The sequence below is a fragment of the Canis lupus genome, chromosome 6 (genome assembly GCF_048164855.1).
Source record: "Canis lupus baileyi chromosome 6, mCanLup2.hap1, whole genome shotgun sequence".
NCBI lineage: Eukaryota > Metazoa > Chordata > Mammalia > Carnivora > Canidae > Canis > Canis lupus.
Genome location: NC_132843.1, coordinates 51,168,023 through 51,190,463, shown reverse-complemented (window position 1 = coordinate 51,190,463; position 22,441 = coordinate 51,168,023). Strand labels below are relative to the sequence as shown.

Here is a 22,441-nt window from a genome sequence, read left to right as displayed (position 1 = left end):
CTTCATATGACTTTGTTTTATGGTCTAGAATATTCTCTACCTTGGTAAATGTTCTGTATACACTTGAAGACAGTGTGCATTGTACTGTTGTGTAAACTTCATGCCCAACCCACGGGCATGAAATTATCTATGTAGGATCCTGGGCCCAGGTTTTTCTGTCCCTCCGCCAAGGTTGGAGGATATTTGTACTCCTTCTCCAGCCATAATGGCTCCTTGCCTGTGTCCAAAGGCAGAATATTTCCCATGCCCAGAAACAAGTGGGTTTTGTCTTTATTCCTCCTCTAGAAATACTATATTTCTGCCTCTCCTCTAGTAAGGGTGATATGATTTGGAGCACCTCCCTCAGCAGCCTAAAGCTTTTGCATCCTTCACGAAAACGGTCTGGAGAAGTGGGCAGGGTTTCTCAGCAGTAGCCAAGTACCTCCTGCATGCCTGAACCACTAACAGGGACTTTCTGGTCCCCTGCCCTGGCCCAGTGTTTCTTGTGAGCACTTGGTGTAGGCCATTGGGAAAGAACTTGTGTGTGTTAAGTCCCCTTATTTGAAACTCTCAGGGATTCCAAGTTCTTAAATTCCTTTAGGAGTTTAATGTTCTAGATTATGTTTAGCTGCTTGTATAGCAGCTACTTTGTTCTTTAACCCTTCTTTCTAAAATGAAAAATGTGTGTGTCCCACCTGTTGCTTATCACCCTCTGGGATTCGGTCTGCCTTGTCCCCCAACTTCAGCTCTCTGACATGCTCAAGAAAAGCTGTAACTCTGCAGATTATCCAGCTTTTTTTCCTTGTGAAGTTAGGAGTGACAGTCTCTTGAAGCTTTCTACTCCTTGTTCAGAAGCAGAATTCTGACTACCTCTCCTAAAGGTGATTTTGTTATTTTCTGAAATCAGTATTATTTCCTTTTTTTTTTTTTTAAGATTTTATTTATTTATTCATAGAGACACAGAGAGAGAATGAGAGGCAGAGACACAGGCAGAGGGAGAAGCAGGCTCCATGCAGAGAGCCTGACGTGGGACTCGATCCAGGGTCTCCCGGGTCACGCCCTGGGCTGCAAGCGGCGCTAAACTGCTAAGCCACAGGGGCTGCCCATGAAATCAGTATTATTTCCATCAGAGTTGTTAAAATTTGTAATTATTTTTACCTTGTTTCCTTCATTAAACTTTACCTCTGTGAAGACATATATATATACTATAGCTCTTCATTATTGTAATCCCTTGTACCTAGTGCAGTCAGTATTGGATACACGGCACTTCACTTAAAACTAAACGGAATGATACTAATGACAGGTATCTCTATTTTCAAAAACAACAACCCGGGGATCCCTGGGTGGCGCAGCGGTTTGGCGCCTGCCTTTGGCCCAGGGCGCGATCCTGGAGACCCGGGATCGAATCCCACATCGGGCTCCCGGTGCATGGTGCCTGCTTCTCCCTCTGCCTGTGTCTCTGCCTCTCTCTCTCTCTCTATCATAAATAAATAAAGAAAATTAAAAAAAAAAAACCAACAACCCATCATACAGCAAACACTGGCTGATTAAAACATCCATAGAAGTACTGGCTGTAGGGAAGGCAGAGGAAGAGGAACAAGAGCCCAAAAGCTACACTGGGAGATTATATTCTGAACTATCTTTAGATTTCTATGATAATCTGACTGCAGAATCTGGCTATAATGCTGACCAAGTTCCAAACAAAGCACAAATGAAAAAAGTATACCAAACCATTTTTTAAAATTAAGCTTCAGGAAAAACGGAAATAAATGAAATAGCAAAACATAGGTCAGTAATTCCTCATTGTTTATTCTTTTCTTACAAAAAGACACTTGGAACAAATAAATATAAAACGGCATATGTCTTATTTAGCAATGGGCAAATATTTATTCCTGGGTATTCTCCACAGGAATAAACTGGAGGAGCTTCCAGAAATACACTCATCCTATCAACTTCCCATCCTCTATAAAAAAGGTCAGTTCTTTTAATTTCCCACAATTTTAAACAATGGATTCTCAAAATAAGTAATCTAAACCTGACTCAGAGACTAAGACAACTGATTCAAGTTAAGTATATATATAATGATGTTGCCCAGAAACTTCAACTAATGAATATTCTTACAAGTTTTTCATTTCTTATATCTTGTATGAATAAAGAGTCTATTCTGTTCAAATCTGCATGGCAAATAAAATACAACAGAAAGCTGAATACAATATATACACTTTTCTGCCCTAAGAGAAAACATTACATACAGGTGTATTTAATATACAGTGAACATGCCATGTATTTTCTTAAAGCCAACAAAATCCTGATTTCCTATACTTTGCAGGTGATGTAGCAGAAGGCAAACAAATACCAAAATCACTTGTGACAAAATTTAGCCAATAAATTAGATAGACAACAATATAAATTCAATATTCAATGGATTTATTCATTCCAAGGTTGCATGGAAAATGAAGTAAAAAACTGTCCATACAAGTAGAACCACACATAAGAAAAAGCACCTAAAGGTGGAGGAAGGACAGCTCTGACATCCTACCTGTGGGTGGCAAAGCACATTCAGGTGTTTCCGTGGATACACCACTTTCGGTTTGCCAGAACCCTGGATGATTCAGTTCTGTGTCTGAAATTTTCTCAAAGACTTCAAAAGCCAATTTAAATTTAGAGGGGAAATTTTTTTTTTAAATTTGTTTTGGGTAAAGATCATTAAAGTATGACATCAATTTCCTAAAAGGCAACTCATGACTCTCCAGAAGTACGAATAAACACCAAAAGCCCAAAGTAAAGAGCTGGTACATCAACATGCACGAGCAGGAATCTCGTGAGAGTCAGCAGGTGCTGTGTTTCTGTGATTTACAGTAACCTCCTTGGGGCGGAAACAGTGTTTCATGATGGGTACAGACTGCACCCACTGCTCGAGAGACATACATACGTCACTACCAGTGAGATCCCACTTTGTAATAATTTAGAAATCCGAATTTAACTCCAGAAAATACAAATCTGGAATATGAACTGGAAGACAGACAGTACAAACAACAGTTGAGTGAACCTCCCTGGAACAATCCTTTCTTTTTCCTTTAAGGCTACAGAAAATCTGCACACAAATGAGGCCATTAATTCTCATAATAAAAATACCCCCTCCCCTCCAAATAGCTAAGGTCTCCAGTCAAATTCCATGGTGAATATATACTGTAGCACATTCTATTCCACAGGTCTACTTTCTTGTGAGTCTGCAGGGTTGGGATCAATTCTTTCTGGAAATAGTAGCTTCTCACAAACTGCCTCCTTTATCGGTAAATACTGTGATATTTCATTAGGTTCCGTGAAGAGGGAAGGTGAAACATGCTAGGAAACACATACAAACTAGGTTAGTACATATTCAGTTATTACACTGGTACTTTTTGGAAATGCTTTGGTTCAAGCATTAAAAGCACACCGATTTTATTTTTTAAAGATTTATATATTTCAGAGAGAAAACTAATGGGAGGGGCAGAGGGAGAATCTCAAGCAGACTCCATGCTGAGCGCAGAGGCTGATACAGCCTGATACAGGGCTTAAACTCATGACTCTGAGATCAAGACCTGAGCTGAGATCAAGAGTCGGCTGTTTAACCATTGTACCACCCAGGCACCCCAGCACACCAATGTTAAAATGACCTTAATATATACATTAGAAAACAGAGCATCATAAGGTATTTCTAATGATAATAAGTATCTTTTGTTACTGAATCATGCAGACCTCTTACTGAATGAGCCCCTCAAAGCTCATAGGGAGATGTTATTTATAATGCTCTCACAGATGTATTAAGAATTTAATCCATCTTGGGGTACCTGGGAGGTTCAGTCGGTTAAGCTGAGTGTGGTACCTACTTTAAAAAAATTTTTTTTTATGACACCTTCATCTAATCCCCTTTCCCTCCTGCTTTTGTACCTTGAAAGCACTAGCCTTCAGGGACACCTGGGTGGCTCAGCGGTTGAGCATCTGCCTTCAGCTTAGGGTGTGATCCCGGTCAGGGGAATGAGTCCCACATCGGGCTCCATGCAAGGAGACTGCTTCTCCCTCTGCCTATGTCTCTGCCTCTCTCTGTGTGTCTCATGAATAAATAAATAAAATCTTAAATTAAAAAAAAAAGAAAGAAAGCAGTAGCCTTCACATAGAGCCCAGAATGTGGTCTACCGTGGACTCTAAGCAACTTTCCTAACCCATACAGAAATAAGCACTACAAGTGAAAAAAGATTAATAACGAATTTGCAAAAAGGTATCACTTTTGAAGCAACCTATTATAGAATCCTACAGACTTGTAGAAGCCCTTCATAAGTCCCAGAGGAGAAAAAAAAAAAAAAAAAAAAAAAGGAAATTAGGCCAAAACAAGGTATGGTATAGAATTACCACATTTTAAGAATAAAAACATAGACTGGGTAGAAATTATAGGGTGACAAAGTGTTAAATGGAAAGAGCATCCAGCTGGTCCCAGGTGCAGACCCACCACCAAAAAGTTGCATGACATAGAGTGAGTCACATTTTCCAGAATAAAATGTGGAAATTAGATCAGATAATGGTTCTGGTACCTATACCAACTGGAACTGGAACTGGTTTTGCATTGAAAGTGAGTTCAGAAAAGTTATGCTCCAGGAGGATTTATCCAACAGAGGCTTATTAGGTGAATCGATAAAATTTAGGGACACAGATTTAGATGGAAACATACAAAATGAAACATTAAAAGTCTACTTCTAAAAGCTGATATTAAATACTGTACCATTAAATTAGCAATTTTGCTCTCTCGTGACGTATATTCTCGTAACATGTAGGTCTTGTCGGCCTATGTTGAAAAATAAAAGAGGGTTGGAATAAATCTATTTCTATGGTTACAAAATCCTTTCTGTTACACAAAACTGCCTATGACAACAGGACAGGTTGCAAAAGCAGTATGGAGTCTGACAAGAATATCTAATTCTGCAGTGAGATAACGAATTCTCACCAATAATTCTGAATTACTAATGCCAATCTCTGTAAATCAGTGATTATCATATGTAAACAGATTTAATAATTACCATGTAAGAGAAACACAAGCAAGTTTTACTTTGAAAAAATATGTATATTTGCAAATGAGAAATGCAAGAGATTTTAATACTACTTAATGTTTGGAATGGCATCTTTTCCTTCAGCTGTATTATCATCTACCTTCATAATCATGGCTATTCCATGTTTAAAAAAAAAAGGTTAAACAAAATTTATTCTCTCCCATTTCTACAAAATTCTTATCAAATTCCTTATTTAATAAGTCACATATTTGGTACTTCAATTTTTCTCATTTCCAACTTTTCAAAGTTAGGTTTTAGAAAGTAATTTATTACAATTTGTTTTTTGGTGGAACATTATTCAATATAAGAAAAATCACACAAGATTAAAGTCTCTTAAAATTTTAATCAATAAATACATATTTTAATCTTTTATATTAAGGAAAGGAAATAAAAAGATTAATGTTCACTAAAAAAATCAGATAATAGAAAAGTATAGAGCAACCACAGCTTCTATAGATAATACTATCCTTAACATTTAGAAATTTCTATACAAAATTTTATATAGATTCATACTCACTTTTTAAAATTCAACACTGAGAGGCATATCTTTATATATCAGTTAAGTATTACTCTCTGCCATTAATTTTAACAGATGTATACTTTCCTATTATATGGATGTAAATTAAATAATTCATATTGGTGTCCATTCAGTGGACCTTATGAAGCTCCTTCCTTCTCTCCTTTTTGCTATTTTAAACAATAGCACTGCCATGAACATCCGTGTGTGTGTGCGTATAAAATATATACAATTGCCTGATTAATATTTGTGGATTACTATATATGAGAATGTTTTTAGGATACATTCCTAAGAAATACTGTTGATTTAAAGCATAAAATTTAGATTTCATCTTTTTCTGAGACAGAAAAATGCAGTCTATCTTTAGTACCTTGGTACCACTTTTAAAAAGATCACAGTTACCATGTTATTTCAAGGGAAAAAATCCACCTATCCCCAAGAGCAGGATTTGGGAAAACACCAATTCAACCCCATCCTATTGGGTTCAAATCTCACTTCTGCCACCTATTAACTGTAGAACTTGGGCAAGTGACTTAATCTCTTTGCTACAGATGCCTCAGCTATAAACAGAAATAATGACAGTTTTTATTTCACAGGGTGGTTATGAGAGTTCACTGTTACTATCACTGCCCTACTGACACTGGTATCTCTTCTCTAATTCACCATTCTAAATGATCCAAATCAGAGGTTACAAATCCATTCCAAAAGGACAGGCTGCTATAAGCTACTAGAAGAATTTCCATGACTCAGTTTAAGCCTCCCTTTTTTTTTTTAACACTTTTTTGAAAACCTTGTATGTCAATAGTTTCTACAGATGAAGTACAGAGCTCTGAAACTTTAGAATAACTACCAAAATGATTATGTGATACAAATATCAGGAGGCCATGTGATTGGTATTTTTAATATCAAGATATTATATAAACAATACATATGATAAAGGTAAGAGTTAGGGGACAGTTTTCTTAAACACAGATCAAGTATACATGAGATTTTTTTAGAAGCATCAGACATCCCCTACTGGGGAGTGTCTTTTAGAAAACATTTTTAATTTTTAGCTAACAGAATTTTCAGAAAAGATGTGATATTTCATTAACTGGGCAGTCAACAGTAAATGTAGAACACCCAATCTTAAAGGTTAGAAGGACTGCCATAAAATATAAAGCACTATTTCATTTCAAATTCTCAATGAAACAACATGAACAAGCCCAACATCAACTAGTATATTCATTATATAAGAATAAATACCTCGTGGTAAAGTCTTGTGTCATTCATTCTGATAAGCACCCCATCGATTCTCAAGAAAAATCGCAACAGCAGGAAAAAGCTAGAAGGCATTACTCTCTGAAAAAACAGTAAGGTAGTATTTTAATGAAAATTAAATGTTATTACTCTGCTAAAAGAAAATACTTTTTTTTGAAAATAAATTTTTTTCAGAGGCATCAAAGGAAGGCTGAATAAGCAGTATATAGAAATCTCTAAACTAGAGGTTCTTTGTCATAGCTTCAAATAAGGCTCAATATATTGTATTATAATATAAACATCCTGGCTTCAATTTCCTACAATACAAAAATATTTTTTAGGTCAAAAGATATTGAAGTTAAAAAAGACTTTAAAAATACCTAAGCAAAGAGCAAATTACAATGTTCACTTTAAAAACTGACAGTACTTACAGTAAATGTCAACACCGGTAATACCAAAATGAAATAACCTATTTCTTTGTCGTTGCTTGTCTCTTACTCACTTTACATTAAATAAAGAGAAAATAAAAAAAATAAAAAATAAAAGATAAAATAAAGAGAAAAGACCTTAAATGGAATGGTCTACTTCAGTACAACCAATTAAGTACTATTTTATACTGCCAAAGACTGGTTTATCAGATCATTATATGTTCTTAACATCTTTCATCTGTGTCATATCTACACATTTGTTTTCCAAGTGTACACAATTGAGGAAAGTGAGAAAGCCAGGGATAGCAGAGAGCATGAGGTTGGTCCTGGAGGCAGGGAAAGAGGGGCTGGATAGTGTTTTAGATCTTCAAAAAGAGTATTTTGGGGCAGCTGGGTGGCTCAGTTGGTTAGGTGTCCAACCCCTGATTTCAGCTTAGGTGATGATCTCAGGATTATGAGACTGAGACCCATATTGGGCTTCACACTGGGCATGGAGCCTGCTTAAGATTCTCTTTCCCTCTGTCCCTCCCCACCATCTCTCTCCCTCTTTTTAATAAAGAAAAAGAAGGAAAGGGAAAGGGAAAGGGAAAGGGAAAGGGAAAGGGAAAGGGAAAGGGAAAGGGAAAGGGAAGGGAAGGGAAGGGAAGGGAAGGAAAGGAAAGGAAAGGAAAGGAAAGGAAAGGAAAGGAAAAAGAAGAGAACAGAAGAGAAAAATGTTTGGGGGAACCTGGCTGAACCTGGCTGGCTTAGTCAGTAGAGCATACAGCCCTTGATCTCAGGGTCATGAGTTCAAGTCCCACGTTGGGGGTAGAGATTACTTAAATAAAATAAAATAAAATAAAATAAAGGCCATTTCTTTAAAAAAAATGCTTGACCATTTACTAAATAAATATTTGTCTATTAACTGTCCAGTTCTTACTATAGTAGGTCTTGAATTTATATAAATAAAAAGATACAATCCCAATCATCAGGAAGTTTATCAAAGAGGGAAACAGAGAAAAATGATGTGGTAGCTATAGTAACAGGGGTATGCACGGGTTCAATAAGCACTCAAAGAAAGAAGTACCTAAGTCGGCTGGAGAAAGAGAAGGCAGTGCAAAGTGACCATGGAAGGAAGAGCTGGGGTGGGAAGGAGAATTCCACAAAGAGGAAAAAGTAGGTATACAAAGTTTTGAGGCATCAAATAGGAAGATATATTCAGGGAACTACCTACAACTCCATACAACCTCAGGGCAGTATTAATGAAGAATAAAGAAATAACAAGATAACCCACTAATAATAGTGGCTTTACTGCCTAGACAGTCACCAGCCACAGGCTAAGCTCTCCTTCCTTAGGACCTTTTTTTGTTAAGATTTATTTATCTGAGAGAGAGAGCGGGGGTGGGAAGGGTGGGAGGTGGGGGGTAGAGGGAGAGAGAGAATCTTGAACAAACTCCCCACTGAGTGCAGAGTCTGATGCGGGGCTCTATCCCAGGACCCTGAGATCATGACCTGAGCTGAAAGCCGAAGCTTAACTGACCAAGCCACCCAGGTGCCCTGCCGTAAGGCACACTTTTGCCAGACCTAACACTTGTCTTCAGAGCTCAGTATAAATGTCACTTCTACAGAGAAGCCTTTCCTACCATTCCATAATCACAGTTGATTTCTCGTTATCTTCTCTTCCTTATAAATTAACAGATTTATAGCTATATCTGTTTGTGGGTTTACTTGCTTACAGCCCACGTCCCTCCACTTGACTGTAGGCAACATATCAGTGAGAATATCTGTTTTGTGCCATCACTGTGTCCCTACTGCCTAGACAAGTAGCTAGTAGTAATAGCTAGTGCTTATTAGCAACTGCTAATGAGACAGGCTAGAGCTATCTTTTCTTTTTCTTTTTTTTTAATTTTTATTTATTTGTGATAGTCACACAGAGAGAGAGAGAGAGAGGCAGAGACACAGGCAGAGGGAGGAGCAGGCTCCATGCACCGGGAACCCAACGTGGGACTCGATCCCAGGTCTCCAGGATCGCGCCCTGGGCCAAAGGCAGGCGCCAAACCGCTGCGCCACCCAGGGATCCCTAGAGCTATCTTTTCTGGAAAAGGTTCAGTCATACTGCCCTCTGATAGGATTATCAACAACAGACTGAAAAAGCAAGACTTAGAATAAAGAAGATCTTGGAGGAAGAACCTGAGCTGTGACCACTTGCTGTGTCACAACAAACTGACCAGGAAGCAGATCATTACTTGATAGAGTGCTATTTGTAATTACTGGAAAGATTGGAAAGACTGGTAACATTTTTTCAGATTTCCAAATTAGCTATTAACAGTCGCACTGGGCACAACACAGGACATAAGCTGAAGTATCATTTCAGCACACAGAGGGGAGACTAGGAATTAGAAGACCAGGTTCTAGTCCCATTTCCACAATTCAACTGTATATTTTAAGTCAATAGTTCTCTTGTAGGGGAATATTTGGAAATTTTTGAGGGTGTTTTTTATCAAAATGATGAGCAATTGCAATATTTTGCAGATTAAGACCAGAGATGTTAGATGTTCTAAAATGCACAAGACAATCCTATAAACAAAATTCAATCCTGCATCCCACAAAACTTCCAAATATCTTAACCTGGCATTCATATGGGTTAAACAAAACAAAACAACAATTTATATTGATCTGATCTTGGAATTTAATTCCATTTTACATATAAATGCAAAATTCACTCAATTTCCAGGAACGCAATTACCTTGTAAATCAAGGACAGATTATACTTGGCTTTACTTGGAACTTTATTTTAGGGTTGTTCACCATTTTTTTAAAAAATCGCCATCACCAATGGCAGTGATTGTGTTATGAGAGTCACTGACTGACACCTCACACCTCTGCCAGCCTACACTTCTTGCTGTCATATTCACAGTGATTCATTATGCAAATGTAAGCCCCTGACGACTTTATGTCTTTAGTGCAGTCATATTATGCATTTACATACCAAATTACATATTTTATTCTAAATCAATTTCCCTTTATTTCTCTTTTATAATTAGGACATTATGTTAATTTATTGGAAAGAAAGTAGGTTATATTATCTATGAATTTCATTTCAAGGTAATAAAAGGGAGGGGGTACTTAAAGTATTTGGTAAAACAACAGTGGAGCAATGAGTGTAATCAGGTTGAGAACCACTAACTTAGAGCAAATTATTAGCTAAACCACCCAAGGTCTCCTTCATCTATAAAAACAGGGGATGTGAAGAAACAATTTCTTAGGCTCTGTCTCTGTAAAATATGACATTTCAATAGGACTACATTCCAACAAAAGCTACATCTGCAGAGGCACTGTGGAATATTTTGTCCCCCAGCGATGAAAGATATGTTCCTACCTGGCATACTCGGACTCTTGGATTCTTAAGTAAAACATAGAAGCAGAAGATGGACAACATTGCCTCCTCACTCTATACTCAGAACAGAACTAACCATTAGCTGTAAACACCATTACGGAACATAATAGCACTGTAAGTATTTGGGAGATGGGAAATTTATTTCCTCTGAAACTTAAAAATTTACTTATTAGCATGAAAATAGATTTTCTTTAGATTTTTGTCAGAGGAGTCCTATCAACAGTAAACCCTACCAAGGACAGTGTATTAGAACACAAAATCCTAACCTAAAAACAAACATTACAAAAGAAGCTAATTTAGAAAAAAAAACAAAAATTAATTTCTGAAGTATCTTACAATTAGATATAGGTAATATCACTCACACAAAATTATCAAAACTCCTCAGAAACTCACTAAAGCAAATCCAAAAACATCCCAGACCTCACGGTGCACAGAACTCTAAATCTACTCTTTCTCCCTGGGGAGCTGTGCCACAAGCATTTTTCTTTTTAATTAAAATTGTCTAGGTTTCGAATTAAAAATTAAGATGGTAAAAACACTTCAAACCCTGAAACAATTAAATAAATTAAAAGCAACCTAAAAGGCTCCATCTAACAATATCAGGAATCTAAAGTAAGTTACTTTGCTTAATATAAGTAGCTACCACATTTCAGGATCGTTTCTTTTCAGAGTGTTTTATAATTACTATGGAAATTGAAAAACCAAACATTCATAAGCAACAAGCTTTACAATTCTAAAACAAGAGCTTTTTAGCGGTTTTCTGGCCAAGGTTAAAATACCAAATAAAGGCAATGAATATTATTACCATTATCCCAGATGATTCCAAGAAGGTTTTGAAAGTGAAAGATATCTATACAGTTATCCCTTGAACAACAAAGATGTGAACTGTGCGAATCCACCTATAAGCCGTTTTTTAAATAAATACCAGTATAGTACTGTAAATGTATTTTCTCTTCCGTATGATATTCTTAATAACATTTTCTTTTCTCTAGCTTACTTTATTGTAAAGATACAGTATATAACACATATAATATGCAAAATACGTGCAATCAACTGTTATGTTATCAGCAAGACTTCCGGTCAACAGTAGGCTATTAGTTATATTTGGGGGGAATCAAAAGTTATACAAAGATTTTTCAACTTCTGAGGGAGGATTATTGGTATCCCCAATTCCCACACTGTTCAAGGATCAGCTGTTTATTCCATACCCCCAAACTCCTAGCCACAGGGAAAGATAAAAAGTAGTCCTTAAAATTTTATACTTATTTTTAGAAGTTCCTTGGAGAGCTCTGTTAAACTAAAAATAATGTGAGATGGTTCACATTTTATCTGAAAGCAATTGGGAAAAATGTAGATTTTAAGTCAGAAAACACTCTTTGTAAAAGGCCAATTAAGTGGCCTCAAGCAAGCTTCAGTGGAAAGCACCTAACAAGGGCTCTGGAAATGACTGTCCTACTTCATTATGATAATGTGACAGCCTGAAGCTATTAGCAATTCTCACAAACAACCAGTTCAGAAAATACTTCAGTATCAGTGTGTTCTACTACTAGGTCCCTCCCTGGTCTGACTGGGTAATTTATACACCTAAGACTCAGATCGGGATCAGCTTCTCTATAAAACCTTTCCTGGCCTATTCTCTCCATTTCCACGTGTCTACCCAGCTTTCTAGTCAACATGCATACAGCAATTGTACTATGGATAGTCAGAGAAGAAATATTCTTTGTCCCATAGTGTTAAGGGATAACTAAATCTTGATAAATTCTGCCTAGGTAATTCTGATAAAATTCCAGGTTTGGGCATCACAGACTAGAGGCAGGCTTACCTACATCCTGTCCCCCCTTTCCTCCTATCACCATGGAAGAAACATCTCTTCTATCTAAGGCTACTCTTTCCTCCCATGATCTAGATCCTAGAATATTATGAGCCAATGCAGAGTCAAACTGATCCACTGTGATTCATCTTGGGCAAGTTACTAAATATCTCTGACCCTCCATTTCTGCTTATTGTGTAGAATTTCCGTAAGGATAAATGATCTAATATAGATAAGTATCCAACACGGTGTCTGTGAAATAATAGAAAATATATATATTTGTCTCTGCTTCTGGTGCCTGACAGAGGGCTTCTAAAACGCTTTTAAATTCTTAAGTGATAAGAGCACTTAGGAACATCTTTTGTCCTAATGAAGCAAATCTAAGTGGGCACCTGGGTCGGGGAATTGTCCCCAGGAAGACCAGGCCATGATCAGAGGCTTGGATTTTCAGTTCCCATGCTCACTTTCCAGAGACAAGAGAGGAGTTGGAAATGTAGTTAATAATTGACTATGCCTATGTGAGGAAGCCTCCATAAAATCCTGATAGTATGAGGTTCAGAGAGTTTCCAGGTTGGTGAACACATATATATACCAGGAGAGTAATGTATGCCAATTCCAAATGGGCAGAGGTCTTGCACGTGGGACCATCCCATACTTCCCATGTATCTCCCATCTGGCTGTTCGTCTATATCTCTGTAACCATATCCTTTAATAAACTGGTAAACATAAGTCAGCTTCCCTCAGTTCTGTGAGCTGTACTAGCAAATAATCAAATCCGAGGGAAGAGATGGGACACCTGGGTGGCTCAGTGGTTGAGCGTCTGCCTTCAGCTCAGGGCATGAATCCTGGGGTCCTGGGATCGAGTCCTGCATTGGGCTCCCCATGGGGAGACTGCTTTTCCCTCTACCTCTCTCTGTGTCTATCATGAATAAATAAATAAAATCTTAAAAAAAAAAAAAAGGAAGAGGTCATGGAAACCTCTAATTTGTAGCCAAATGGACAAAAGTTGTGGGTAATCTGAAAACCTACTACTTATGGCTGGCACTGAAGAGGTAGGGTTGGGGATGGTAGTCTTGTGGGTTTAAGCCCTTAACCTGTGGGATCTGACACTATTTCCAAGTAGACAGTAAGTTACATTGCAGGACACTGCACTAATGTCATAGAATTCTTGGTGTGAGGAAAAAACCTACACATCTGATGTCAGAAGCATTCTGAGTGTGAGAGTAAAGAAGACACGTAGGAGGAGAAGACCGCAGTTCTTCTAATCTGGTGTCTCACACACAGCTCGAAGCCTTCCTCTTACTCCCCTCCTCTGAAACCTCACTCCATTCATTTTCTCCCCTCTCTCCACAATGACTCCTTCCTGTGAGTACCTGAACATGATAGTCTTCCCCATATTTAAAAAAACAAAAAGCATGCACACCTCCATCAACCTCCTGTCCTCTCTTAGACATTTTCTGTTCTTTTCATCCAGGGAAGGTTTTTGGAAGTTTGTCTCCACCTCCACATCTTTCACTTACCACCCTCCCCCCCACCATGTAACCTAAACTGCACTTGCCAGCATGAATAACAATATCTTACTTGCTAAAACCAATAAACAAGGTTTTCAGTCTAGTGGACACCATCCCATTCTAAGATCTCTTTACTGCATGATACTGACCACCTTCATGACCTTCTTGAAAAGCTCTGCTTCCTTAGCTTCCCAGGCACCACCATAAACTATGTTTATATTTAACGGGCTAGTCTTTGCTTCTATAGAAGAAACTTCATTTGGGGGGGAACCTGGGTGGCTCAGTCAGTTGAGCATCTGGGTCTTGATTTTGGCTTAGGTCATGATCTCTGGGTCTTGCAATCGATGGAGCCCTGTGTTAAGCCCCACCTCTGGCTCCTCCATCTGCTTATCTTCCGCCCTCTCCCTCTGTCCCTCCTCTGTCTCCTGCAAGCATTCTCTTTTAAAATAAATAAATAAAATCTTTTAAAAATAAAGGGAACTTCATCTGTTCATACCCTACCACTAAACCAGGAGCTATGGCATTTATTTATAGCACTATGGGTTAGGTTGTTAGAAAGAAACCAACCCAAAACGGACACTATTCTAATGAAATCATTCCAGGCATTCTTAAAATACAACCCTATCTATCACGCATAACTTTTAAAATTACACAAGACAAGGGGAGGTCAAAGGTGTCTGGGTGGTGAAATCTGTTGAGCATTGGATTCTTGGTTTTGGCTCAGGTCGTGATCTAAGGTTCATGAGACTGAGCCCTACGTGAGGCTATGGAGCTCAGTGCAGAGTTGGCTTGAGATTCTCTCTCTCCCTCTGCCCCTTCCCTCTGCCCCTCCTTGCACCTGTGCATGCTCGCTCTCTCTCAAATAAATAAATCTTGTAAAAAAAATAAATAAAGAGTTATACAAGGTAAAAAAAAAAAAAAAGAACATGTTAAGATGATGTTAACCTTCAGTTTGAGACTTAGTCACTATTACTCTGGTACAAACATAATTTAGGCCCATCCTCTCCCACTCCTTCATCCACAAAAACACATGTGCTCCCCATATAACTACCCACTTGTATACATCAAGGAATAGCCACCTACTTGGATACAAATGCACCCAAATATAGGAACTCATAAGGAACAGTCCACATAGTCAATTAGTCATAGTAGGTGGGTAGGCAAGTGGAAAGGTGCATGACTGGGTAAGTTGGAAAAGTGAACAAATCTAAATGACAAAAGCTAAATTGGGGGGGGTTATAGGTGAACAAGGGAGTAAGGTACTAATAAAACAATTATCTAATGGTAATGATATATATCAGATGGTACAAAGAAAACTGTCACTAATTAGTTTCATGACCTTAGATAAACTAAACTTTTGGGCCTTGTCTACAAAACAAAGAAATTAAATTAACTGATTCTTTACACATTCATTATAATTCTAAAATTGTGATTGTATAGAAAAACTTGACTTTAAAACTATATTGCTATTTTGATTTATTGTTTTCATACCTTATCATTTCAATCACAACATCTACAATCATTATGCTCCAAGAACAATTGCTGATGCTGGAGCCCTGTCTTTGACAGACCTTATGGTAAGTGCTATAATCGAGGGGTTTTAAAAAAGCATTTATAGGGGTCTGGCAGAGGAAGACTTAATTCTGCCTAGGAGAGCTGCTGTGTGCCTTACAGAGGACATGACATTTTAGCTTGTCTTGAGGGATAAGGCATGTAATACAAAGTCTCAGTTGAAGTTTTTCTGTAGTGTTAGAACCCCAATTATGACCTACTTGTAAACACATAGAAGTAACTTCTAATGACCTATGTATTACTTTTTTTTAATTAATTATTTTAATTAATTTTTAAAAAGATTTAAAAATTTTTTATTTTACTTGAAAGAGAGAAAGATAGTGAGAGAGAAAGAGAGAGAGAGCAGGGGGGGAGAGGGAGAAGCAGACTCCCCATTGAGCCAGCAGGTCGACATGGGGCTCAATCCCAGGACCCCAGGATCATAACCTGAGCCAAAGGCAGATGCTTAACTCAATGAGCCACCCAGGTGCCCCTGTTATTCTTTTTAAACATGTTCCACCAATAACATTGTAAATGGAAGTGGTGTGTCCTCCAGATAGAAAAGAATACAAAGGGAGAAGGGAATTTACAAATGTCGTTTCTGGTTTCCGCCTTTGTGCTGAAGATGGAAGTGCTATTTCTGGTACACTGAAATTCTAACATCCATGGTGCTGTCTGCAGATCCTTTCAATATAATATTTCATTCAACAGTGAAAATTAAGTCATAATTTTCATTCAAGTTAAATAGTAAGCAAACTACAAAGTAGCCAGACACCTCTTAAAAGAAAGTATTCTGCTAAACTAAAGTCTTAGGAGTATATCAAGATTTTGTGAACTTTGTAGTGGATATGAAGATGTACTCTAGACACAAGTGATACTTCACATGATACCATATTAAGACAGTGTGATTCTAAGTGAGGCTTATATTTCTGACCAATGGTAAGAATGGAAGAAAGTAGTTAATTTGAAGCAAAAATCATAGTACTCACAATTTTAACACTCAGACTTGAAACTCCATGATCATGAAGTTCATCCTCAAACAGGAGAACTTCTTCAAAAAATTTAATCTGTTCTCTGGCTTTCAATTTCTCTGTATCTATATGATCTGTTGTAGGTACGACCTGAAAGAAAAAATTTAAGAAGGAACACATAAACATTTATAAAGCTAGACACAGAAGAAAAGCTTTCCTACCAGCCTTTTCTGCATAGACAGACACACAGTTCTACGTTTGGCTATCATCAGTAGACACAAAAGAGGAGCTATATTCATTCCTTGTTTCTGAAAAAAAAAAAGATACTAGAGATGGCTGGAACTATAGCTTCACAAAACATAGAGTCAAAATTCATCATCTTTCATATGAGTCAAATTAAAATCAAGTGTTCTGTTGTGATTATGAGAAAATTAATCATCTGAAAATTAGTGTGATGAACTACTACTGTCATAGACATCCAAAGCAGTTTTGTGCTGTGAAAGTCCACTTTTAAAACACTGGTCTGGAACTTTAAAAATTCCCATTTGAATCTTGTTACATATTTTAGATTCCCAGCCTCGCTCCCCTGAACTTACAAATAGTACTTTAAATAATGAGTTAAATAAGAACTTTCAGAGAAATTCTGAGGGAAAAACTCCTAGCATTCCAAAGGGCTTTAGACGATGCTGGTCATTTTTTCCACTATATTATTTTGGGGCTCACAGGCACACATATTCAGAACTTAACAAGAGGATCAACAATGTTAATAAGACAGGTCATATACACAGCTCACTAAGTCCAGGTGTCTCCTAACAGCTGTAGAGTATGATCTGAGATCATTCCTTACTCCACCCAATTTCACTAAAAAATGTTCAGCTTTTCTATTCTTTGGCATAGTTGTATCATAAATAAGCAAAACAATGCTTGTCAAGCCACAGGTGTTCAATAAACAGTAGCTATTATTTTACTTTACATAGTCGCCATGAGGAAATAGTTTGTTTGACTCATGGATAGCATTACCAAATGGAGAATAGTTTGAGAAAACTGAATGAGAATTAGAAGAACATGATAAAGGATGTTCAAGAGACTATATGGACTGGGGAATAGTCTAAAGGAGGGATCCCTGGGTGGCGCAGTGGTTTAGCGCCTGCCTTTGGCCCAGGGCGCGATCCTGGAGACCCGGGATCGAATCCCACATCAGGCTCCTGGTGCGTGGAGCCTGCTTCTCCCTCTGCCTGTGTCTCTGCCTCTCTCTCTCTCTCTCTGTGACTATCATAAATAAATAAAAATTTAAAAAAAAATTAAAAAAAAAAAGGAATAGTCTAAAGGAGTATTATATGATGTAGAGGGGAAAGATTATGATAAAAAGAAAGTAGCAGTGTGTATAGGAGTTCCAAGAGGTGAAAAAATGTCCATAATTCTTCCATGTTCACTCACTCACAGAGAGCTAAAGCTCTCTGTAATTTTATTCCAAAATGTATCTGGAGCAGACCTGAGACTACATACAAAGGAGAAAACTGGGAGTGGGAAGGGAGATGAGGAGCGGCAATAGGGCAGCATACAACCAACGTCTTGGTCACCTGTATGTTTGTATTCTATTTAAGACAAAAGCTGGTGCTTCTAGGACTGCCCAAGAGCATAAAACTTTAGTCAATATTAAATAAACACAACTTCTTAATTCTTTACTTTTTTTTTTTAAGACTTTATTTATTTATTCATGAGAGATAGAGAGAGAGAGGCAGAGACACAGGCAGAGGAAGAAGCAGGCTCCACGCAGGGAGCCCGATGTGGGACTCGATCCTGGGTCTCCAGCATCACGCCCTGGGCTGAAGGCAGGCGCTAAACCGCTAAGCCACCCAGGGATCCCCTTAATTCCTTACTTTTTATTTAGCTTTACAAAGGAACACATTTGTAAGATCCTCCTTATAAAAACACCTGACTTCCAAAAAATCAACCAATCATTCTATCAATTTTCTCATTAGTAAAAGGCTAATATTTCACTAGTATTTCATATATACCTTCATAAGTGACCAGTGAAAATGAATCTATAGCTTTTGCCATTTACTTTTGAAATATTCTTATAAAATATAAAGTGTAAAAATAAAATAGAAAACATTCTTATAAAATATTTGAAAGAGAAAGAAAACAATTAGATAAAACATGGGTTAGGGATACTCATTATATTTAATTCACACTATCTTCTTCATTTGTAAGAACAAATACATTTAAAACATATTTTCTTTTTCTCTTTTCTCTTCTTCAATTCTATTTATGTCCTCCCTAAACTCAGGAATCTGAAAAGAGGGAAAACCCCAAAACTAACAGCTACATTTAAAACAGATCAAACTCTTCTGGCTTCTAACAATGTCAGAATAAAAAACCCAGACAAATCCTCTTGCTGAAGACAACTTAAAACCTGGATGAAAAACAGTAACTTTTTAAAAACATCAAATGGTCAAGATGCCGAAGAATTACTAGACTGAGCTCTGAAAGAGGACTGGAGCCCAGAAAAAGTGCAAGTGAGCCTGGAGTTGGTTGGTTTGGGCCTGGAGGTATCTGGAATGGCTGATCTAGGGGAGAAGCTCAGCTCTGCTAGGTTTTTGGCTCCATTGCTGCTCAATGGAAGGACCGGGGAGAATTCCCTGCGCCCCTCCCAATCTTGGGATGATACCTTCTAATGCAACACTGGTTTCACAACTTCCTATATTACCAGCCCAGTAAACTCAAATACTGGTCCCAAACCTTGGGCCAAATGTGGCCAAATGTGGTCCATCACCTATTTTTGCATGAATTGTGAGCTAAGAATCATTTTTACTGTTCTTAAATAACTGGAAAAAGCAGCTAAATTTTTTAAAAATAATATTTCATGACACATGAAATTCAAATTCATTTTATGAATATATATATGAATTCATATATATTTCACTATCTGAAATTTAAATTTCCATGTTCCTAAGTAAAAGTTTACAAAACAAAGCCCTGTCTATTAATTTACTTATTGTCTATGGCTGCTTTCAACTACAGTAGCACAGCTGAGCAGCTGTATCATAAACTCTATAAACCTCAAAATCTACAACATTTACTATCTTTACAGAATGTTTGTAGAACTATGTCCTTGACATGAATACCCTCAGATGGGGACGCCTGGGTGGGTCAGTGGCTGAATGTCTGACTTCAGCTCAGGTTGTGATCCCGGGGTCCTGGGATCGAGTCCTGCATTGGGCTCCTCACAGGAAGCCTGCTTCTCCCTCTGCCTGTGCCTCTGCCTCTCTGTGTCTCTCATGAATAAATAAATAAAATATTTAAAAAATATATATCCTCCTCAGGTGACTGTTAGAAATGACAAAAATCTCTTCTGAGGAAAAAAAAAATCATCTTGGGATTTAAACAAAAATAAGGAGATGTATTAGGAGCTTAGACACCATAAACCAGAACTAACAGAAATAACAAGACAATAAAAGACCTTAGGGACTCCAGATACTGAAAATGAGGCCAAAGCTGTAAAACAACAATGCACACTAGTTCCAAGGAAATAAAGGCTAAAGTAAAAAAATTCAAATCATACTAGAACATATTTTTTAAAAAGAATTGTGATCAGGAAGGGTCCTGCTGGAGGGTGCTTGCAGCATTTTATTTCTTTTCCTGGGTGGCTACATTTCACAATTCATTAAACTGTACCTTCGTGTTTTCTGAGTTATTGGCTTAAAAAAGATATGGGATACTACAAACATTCTTGATACCTTACAAGAAAAGTGAGTCCTACTCACCTCTTTCAAATAGGACCTCCCTCACATCAGATGAAGGCTTATGATAAGGAAATTACTCAACTTATAAAAATATTTTTAGTTTATTGTACAAAGTTAATCAATGGTAAATGCTAAGAACCCTATGTTAAATTTCCTTCTTAAAAATTTCCTCTTTAAAAATTAAGTGGTTTGGGAAGCCCGGGTGGCTCAGCGGTCTAGTGCCGCCTTTAGCCCAGGGCCTGATCCTGGAGTCCCGGGATCAAGTCCCATGTCAGCTCCCTGCAAGAAGCCTACCTCTCCCTCTGCCTGTGTTGATGCTTCTCTCTCTCTCTCATGAATAAATGAATAAAATCTTAAAAAAAAAATCAAGTGGTTTGTGTGTGTAAAGATATATATTTATCTTTATATATATGTAATACATATAAGAAAAAATATTTTCTTTTTGTTTCTATAGTACATACCATTAGGAACATATAGTGAAGTTGCTGTTATACAGTGATTTTTTTTCTTTTTTTAAAAAAATTAAGATATAACTTCAATACTATACAAGGTTCACATTTTGAAAGTGTACAATTCGGTGGTTTTTAGTATTTTCACAAGATTGTACATTCCTCACCACTATCTAACTCCAGAACACTGCATTATCCCAAAGAGAAACTCCCATACCTTAATTAGCAGTAACTCTTCATTCCCTCCTTTCCCTAGCTCCTGGAAACCACTACTCTAATTTCTGTTTCTACAAATTTGCCTTCTCTGTAAATCATTCTAGAATCACACATGTGTGTTTTGTGTCTGACTTCTTTCACTTAGCATGTTTCAAGTTTCATCCATGTTGCAGCACGTATTGCATTTCACTCATTTTTCAAGACTAAATAATATTCCACTGTCTAGATACACCAGTTCTACTTATCCACTGATGATTATTTGGGTGTTTTCCACATTTTAGCTATTATGAATAATGCTGCCATGAACAGTGGGGTACAAGTTCTTGCATGGATATGTTTTCAATTCTCTTGAATGTAAACCAAGGGAGCAGAATTGCATGTTATACGGTATCTGTATGTTTAACTTTTTTTTTAATTGCAGCCAAACTATGTAACATGAGATCTACCATCTTAACCATTTTTAAGTTTATAATTCAGTAATGTTGACTATACTCACATTGATGTCAAACAGATCTCCAGAACTTTTTCATCTTGCAAAATGAAATAATATCAGAATTGTTAACCCAGGGACACCTGGGTGGCTCAGTGGCTGAGAGTCTGCCTTTGGCTCAGGTTGTGATTCTGGGGTCCTGGGATCGAGTCCCACATCAGGCTCACCGCAGGGAGCCTGCTTCTCCCTCGGCCTATGTCTCTGCCTCTCTTTGTGTGTCTCTCATGAATAAATAAATAAAATCTTAAAAAAAAAAAAAAAGAATTGTTAACCCATACCCCTGTGGAAAAAAACTTTATCAACTAGGATATGATACTTCTATCGCTCCTTTTGCCTTAGACTAATAAAGTCCATTCATTTCCAATGTTTAAGTCTATACAGTCCCCCTTAAAAATGTACTTTGAAAAGCTGAAGATATTAAAGATCATATATAAATGGCCAATAAGCATATAAAAGATGCTCAACATCACTAATCATTAGAGAAGTACGAATCAAAATTCCTCATACATTGTTGATGGAAATATAAAATGGTTCAGTCACTGTAGAAAACAGTATGAAGGTTCTTCAAAAGATTAAAAAAGAATTGTCATGTGATCCCGCAATTCCACTTCTGGGTATATAACCAAAAAACTAAAAGCCAGATCTCAAAGAGATTTTTGCACACCTATGTCCATAGCACTATTATAGCCAAGGACAAGCAACCCAAATGCTCATTGATGAATAAGTGGATAAATAAAATATGGTATACAAGTATACAGAAATATTATTCACCCTTAAATATGATGGAAAGTCTGACACGTGTTATATTGATGAACCTTAAGGACACTATGCTAAGTGAAATAAGCCAGTCACAAAAGACAAATATTGTATGATTCCACTTATCTGAAGTATCTAGAGTAGTCAAATTCATAGAAACAGAAAATAGAATGGTGGTTGCCAGGGGCTGGGGGAGGAGGAAGTGGGGAGTTATTGTTTAACAGATACTGAGTTTGTTTTTCACCATGAAAAAGTTCTGGAAATTGTTGCACAACAATATGATTACACTTAACACTAAGTTAATATACATAGAAATTAAGA

General features: G+C 37.3%; 1 protein-coding gene across 4 annotated transcripts in view; it reads right to left on the bottom strand.

Moving 5' to 3' along the window:
• Window positions 1-22,441, bottom strand: part of TIPRL (TOR signaling pathway regulator) — a 37,958-nt gene that overhangs the window by 4,482 nt on the left and 11,035 nt on the right. For 3 of the 4 annotated variants that reach the window (XM_072830492.1, XM_072830495.1, XM_072830494.1), the window contains exons 4-7: window positions 16,482-16,613; window positions 6,823-6,918; window positions 4,736-4,798; window positions 1,769-3,324 (exon numbers count right to left, since the gene is read on the bottom strand). In XM_072830492.1, coding sequence (XP_072686593.1) covers window positions 3,181-3,324; window positions 4,736-4,798; window positions 6,823-6,918; window positions 16,482-16,613 — 435 coding nt within the window. In that variant the 3' untranslated portion in view covers window positions 1,769-3,180. Of the gene's footprint in view, window positions 1-1,768; window positions 3,325-4,735; window positions 4,799-6,822; window positions 6,919-16,481; window positions 16,614-22,441 lie in introns of those variants that run through there. The other variant, XM_072830493.1, reaches the window with a different exon arrangement.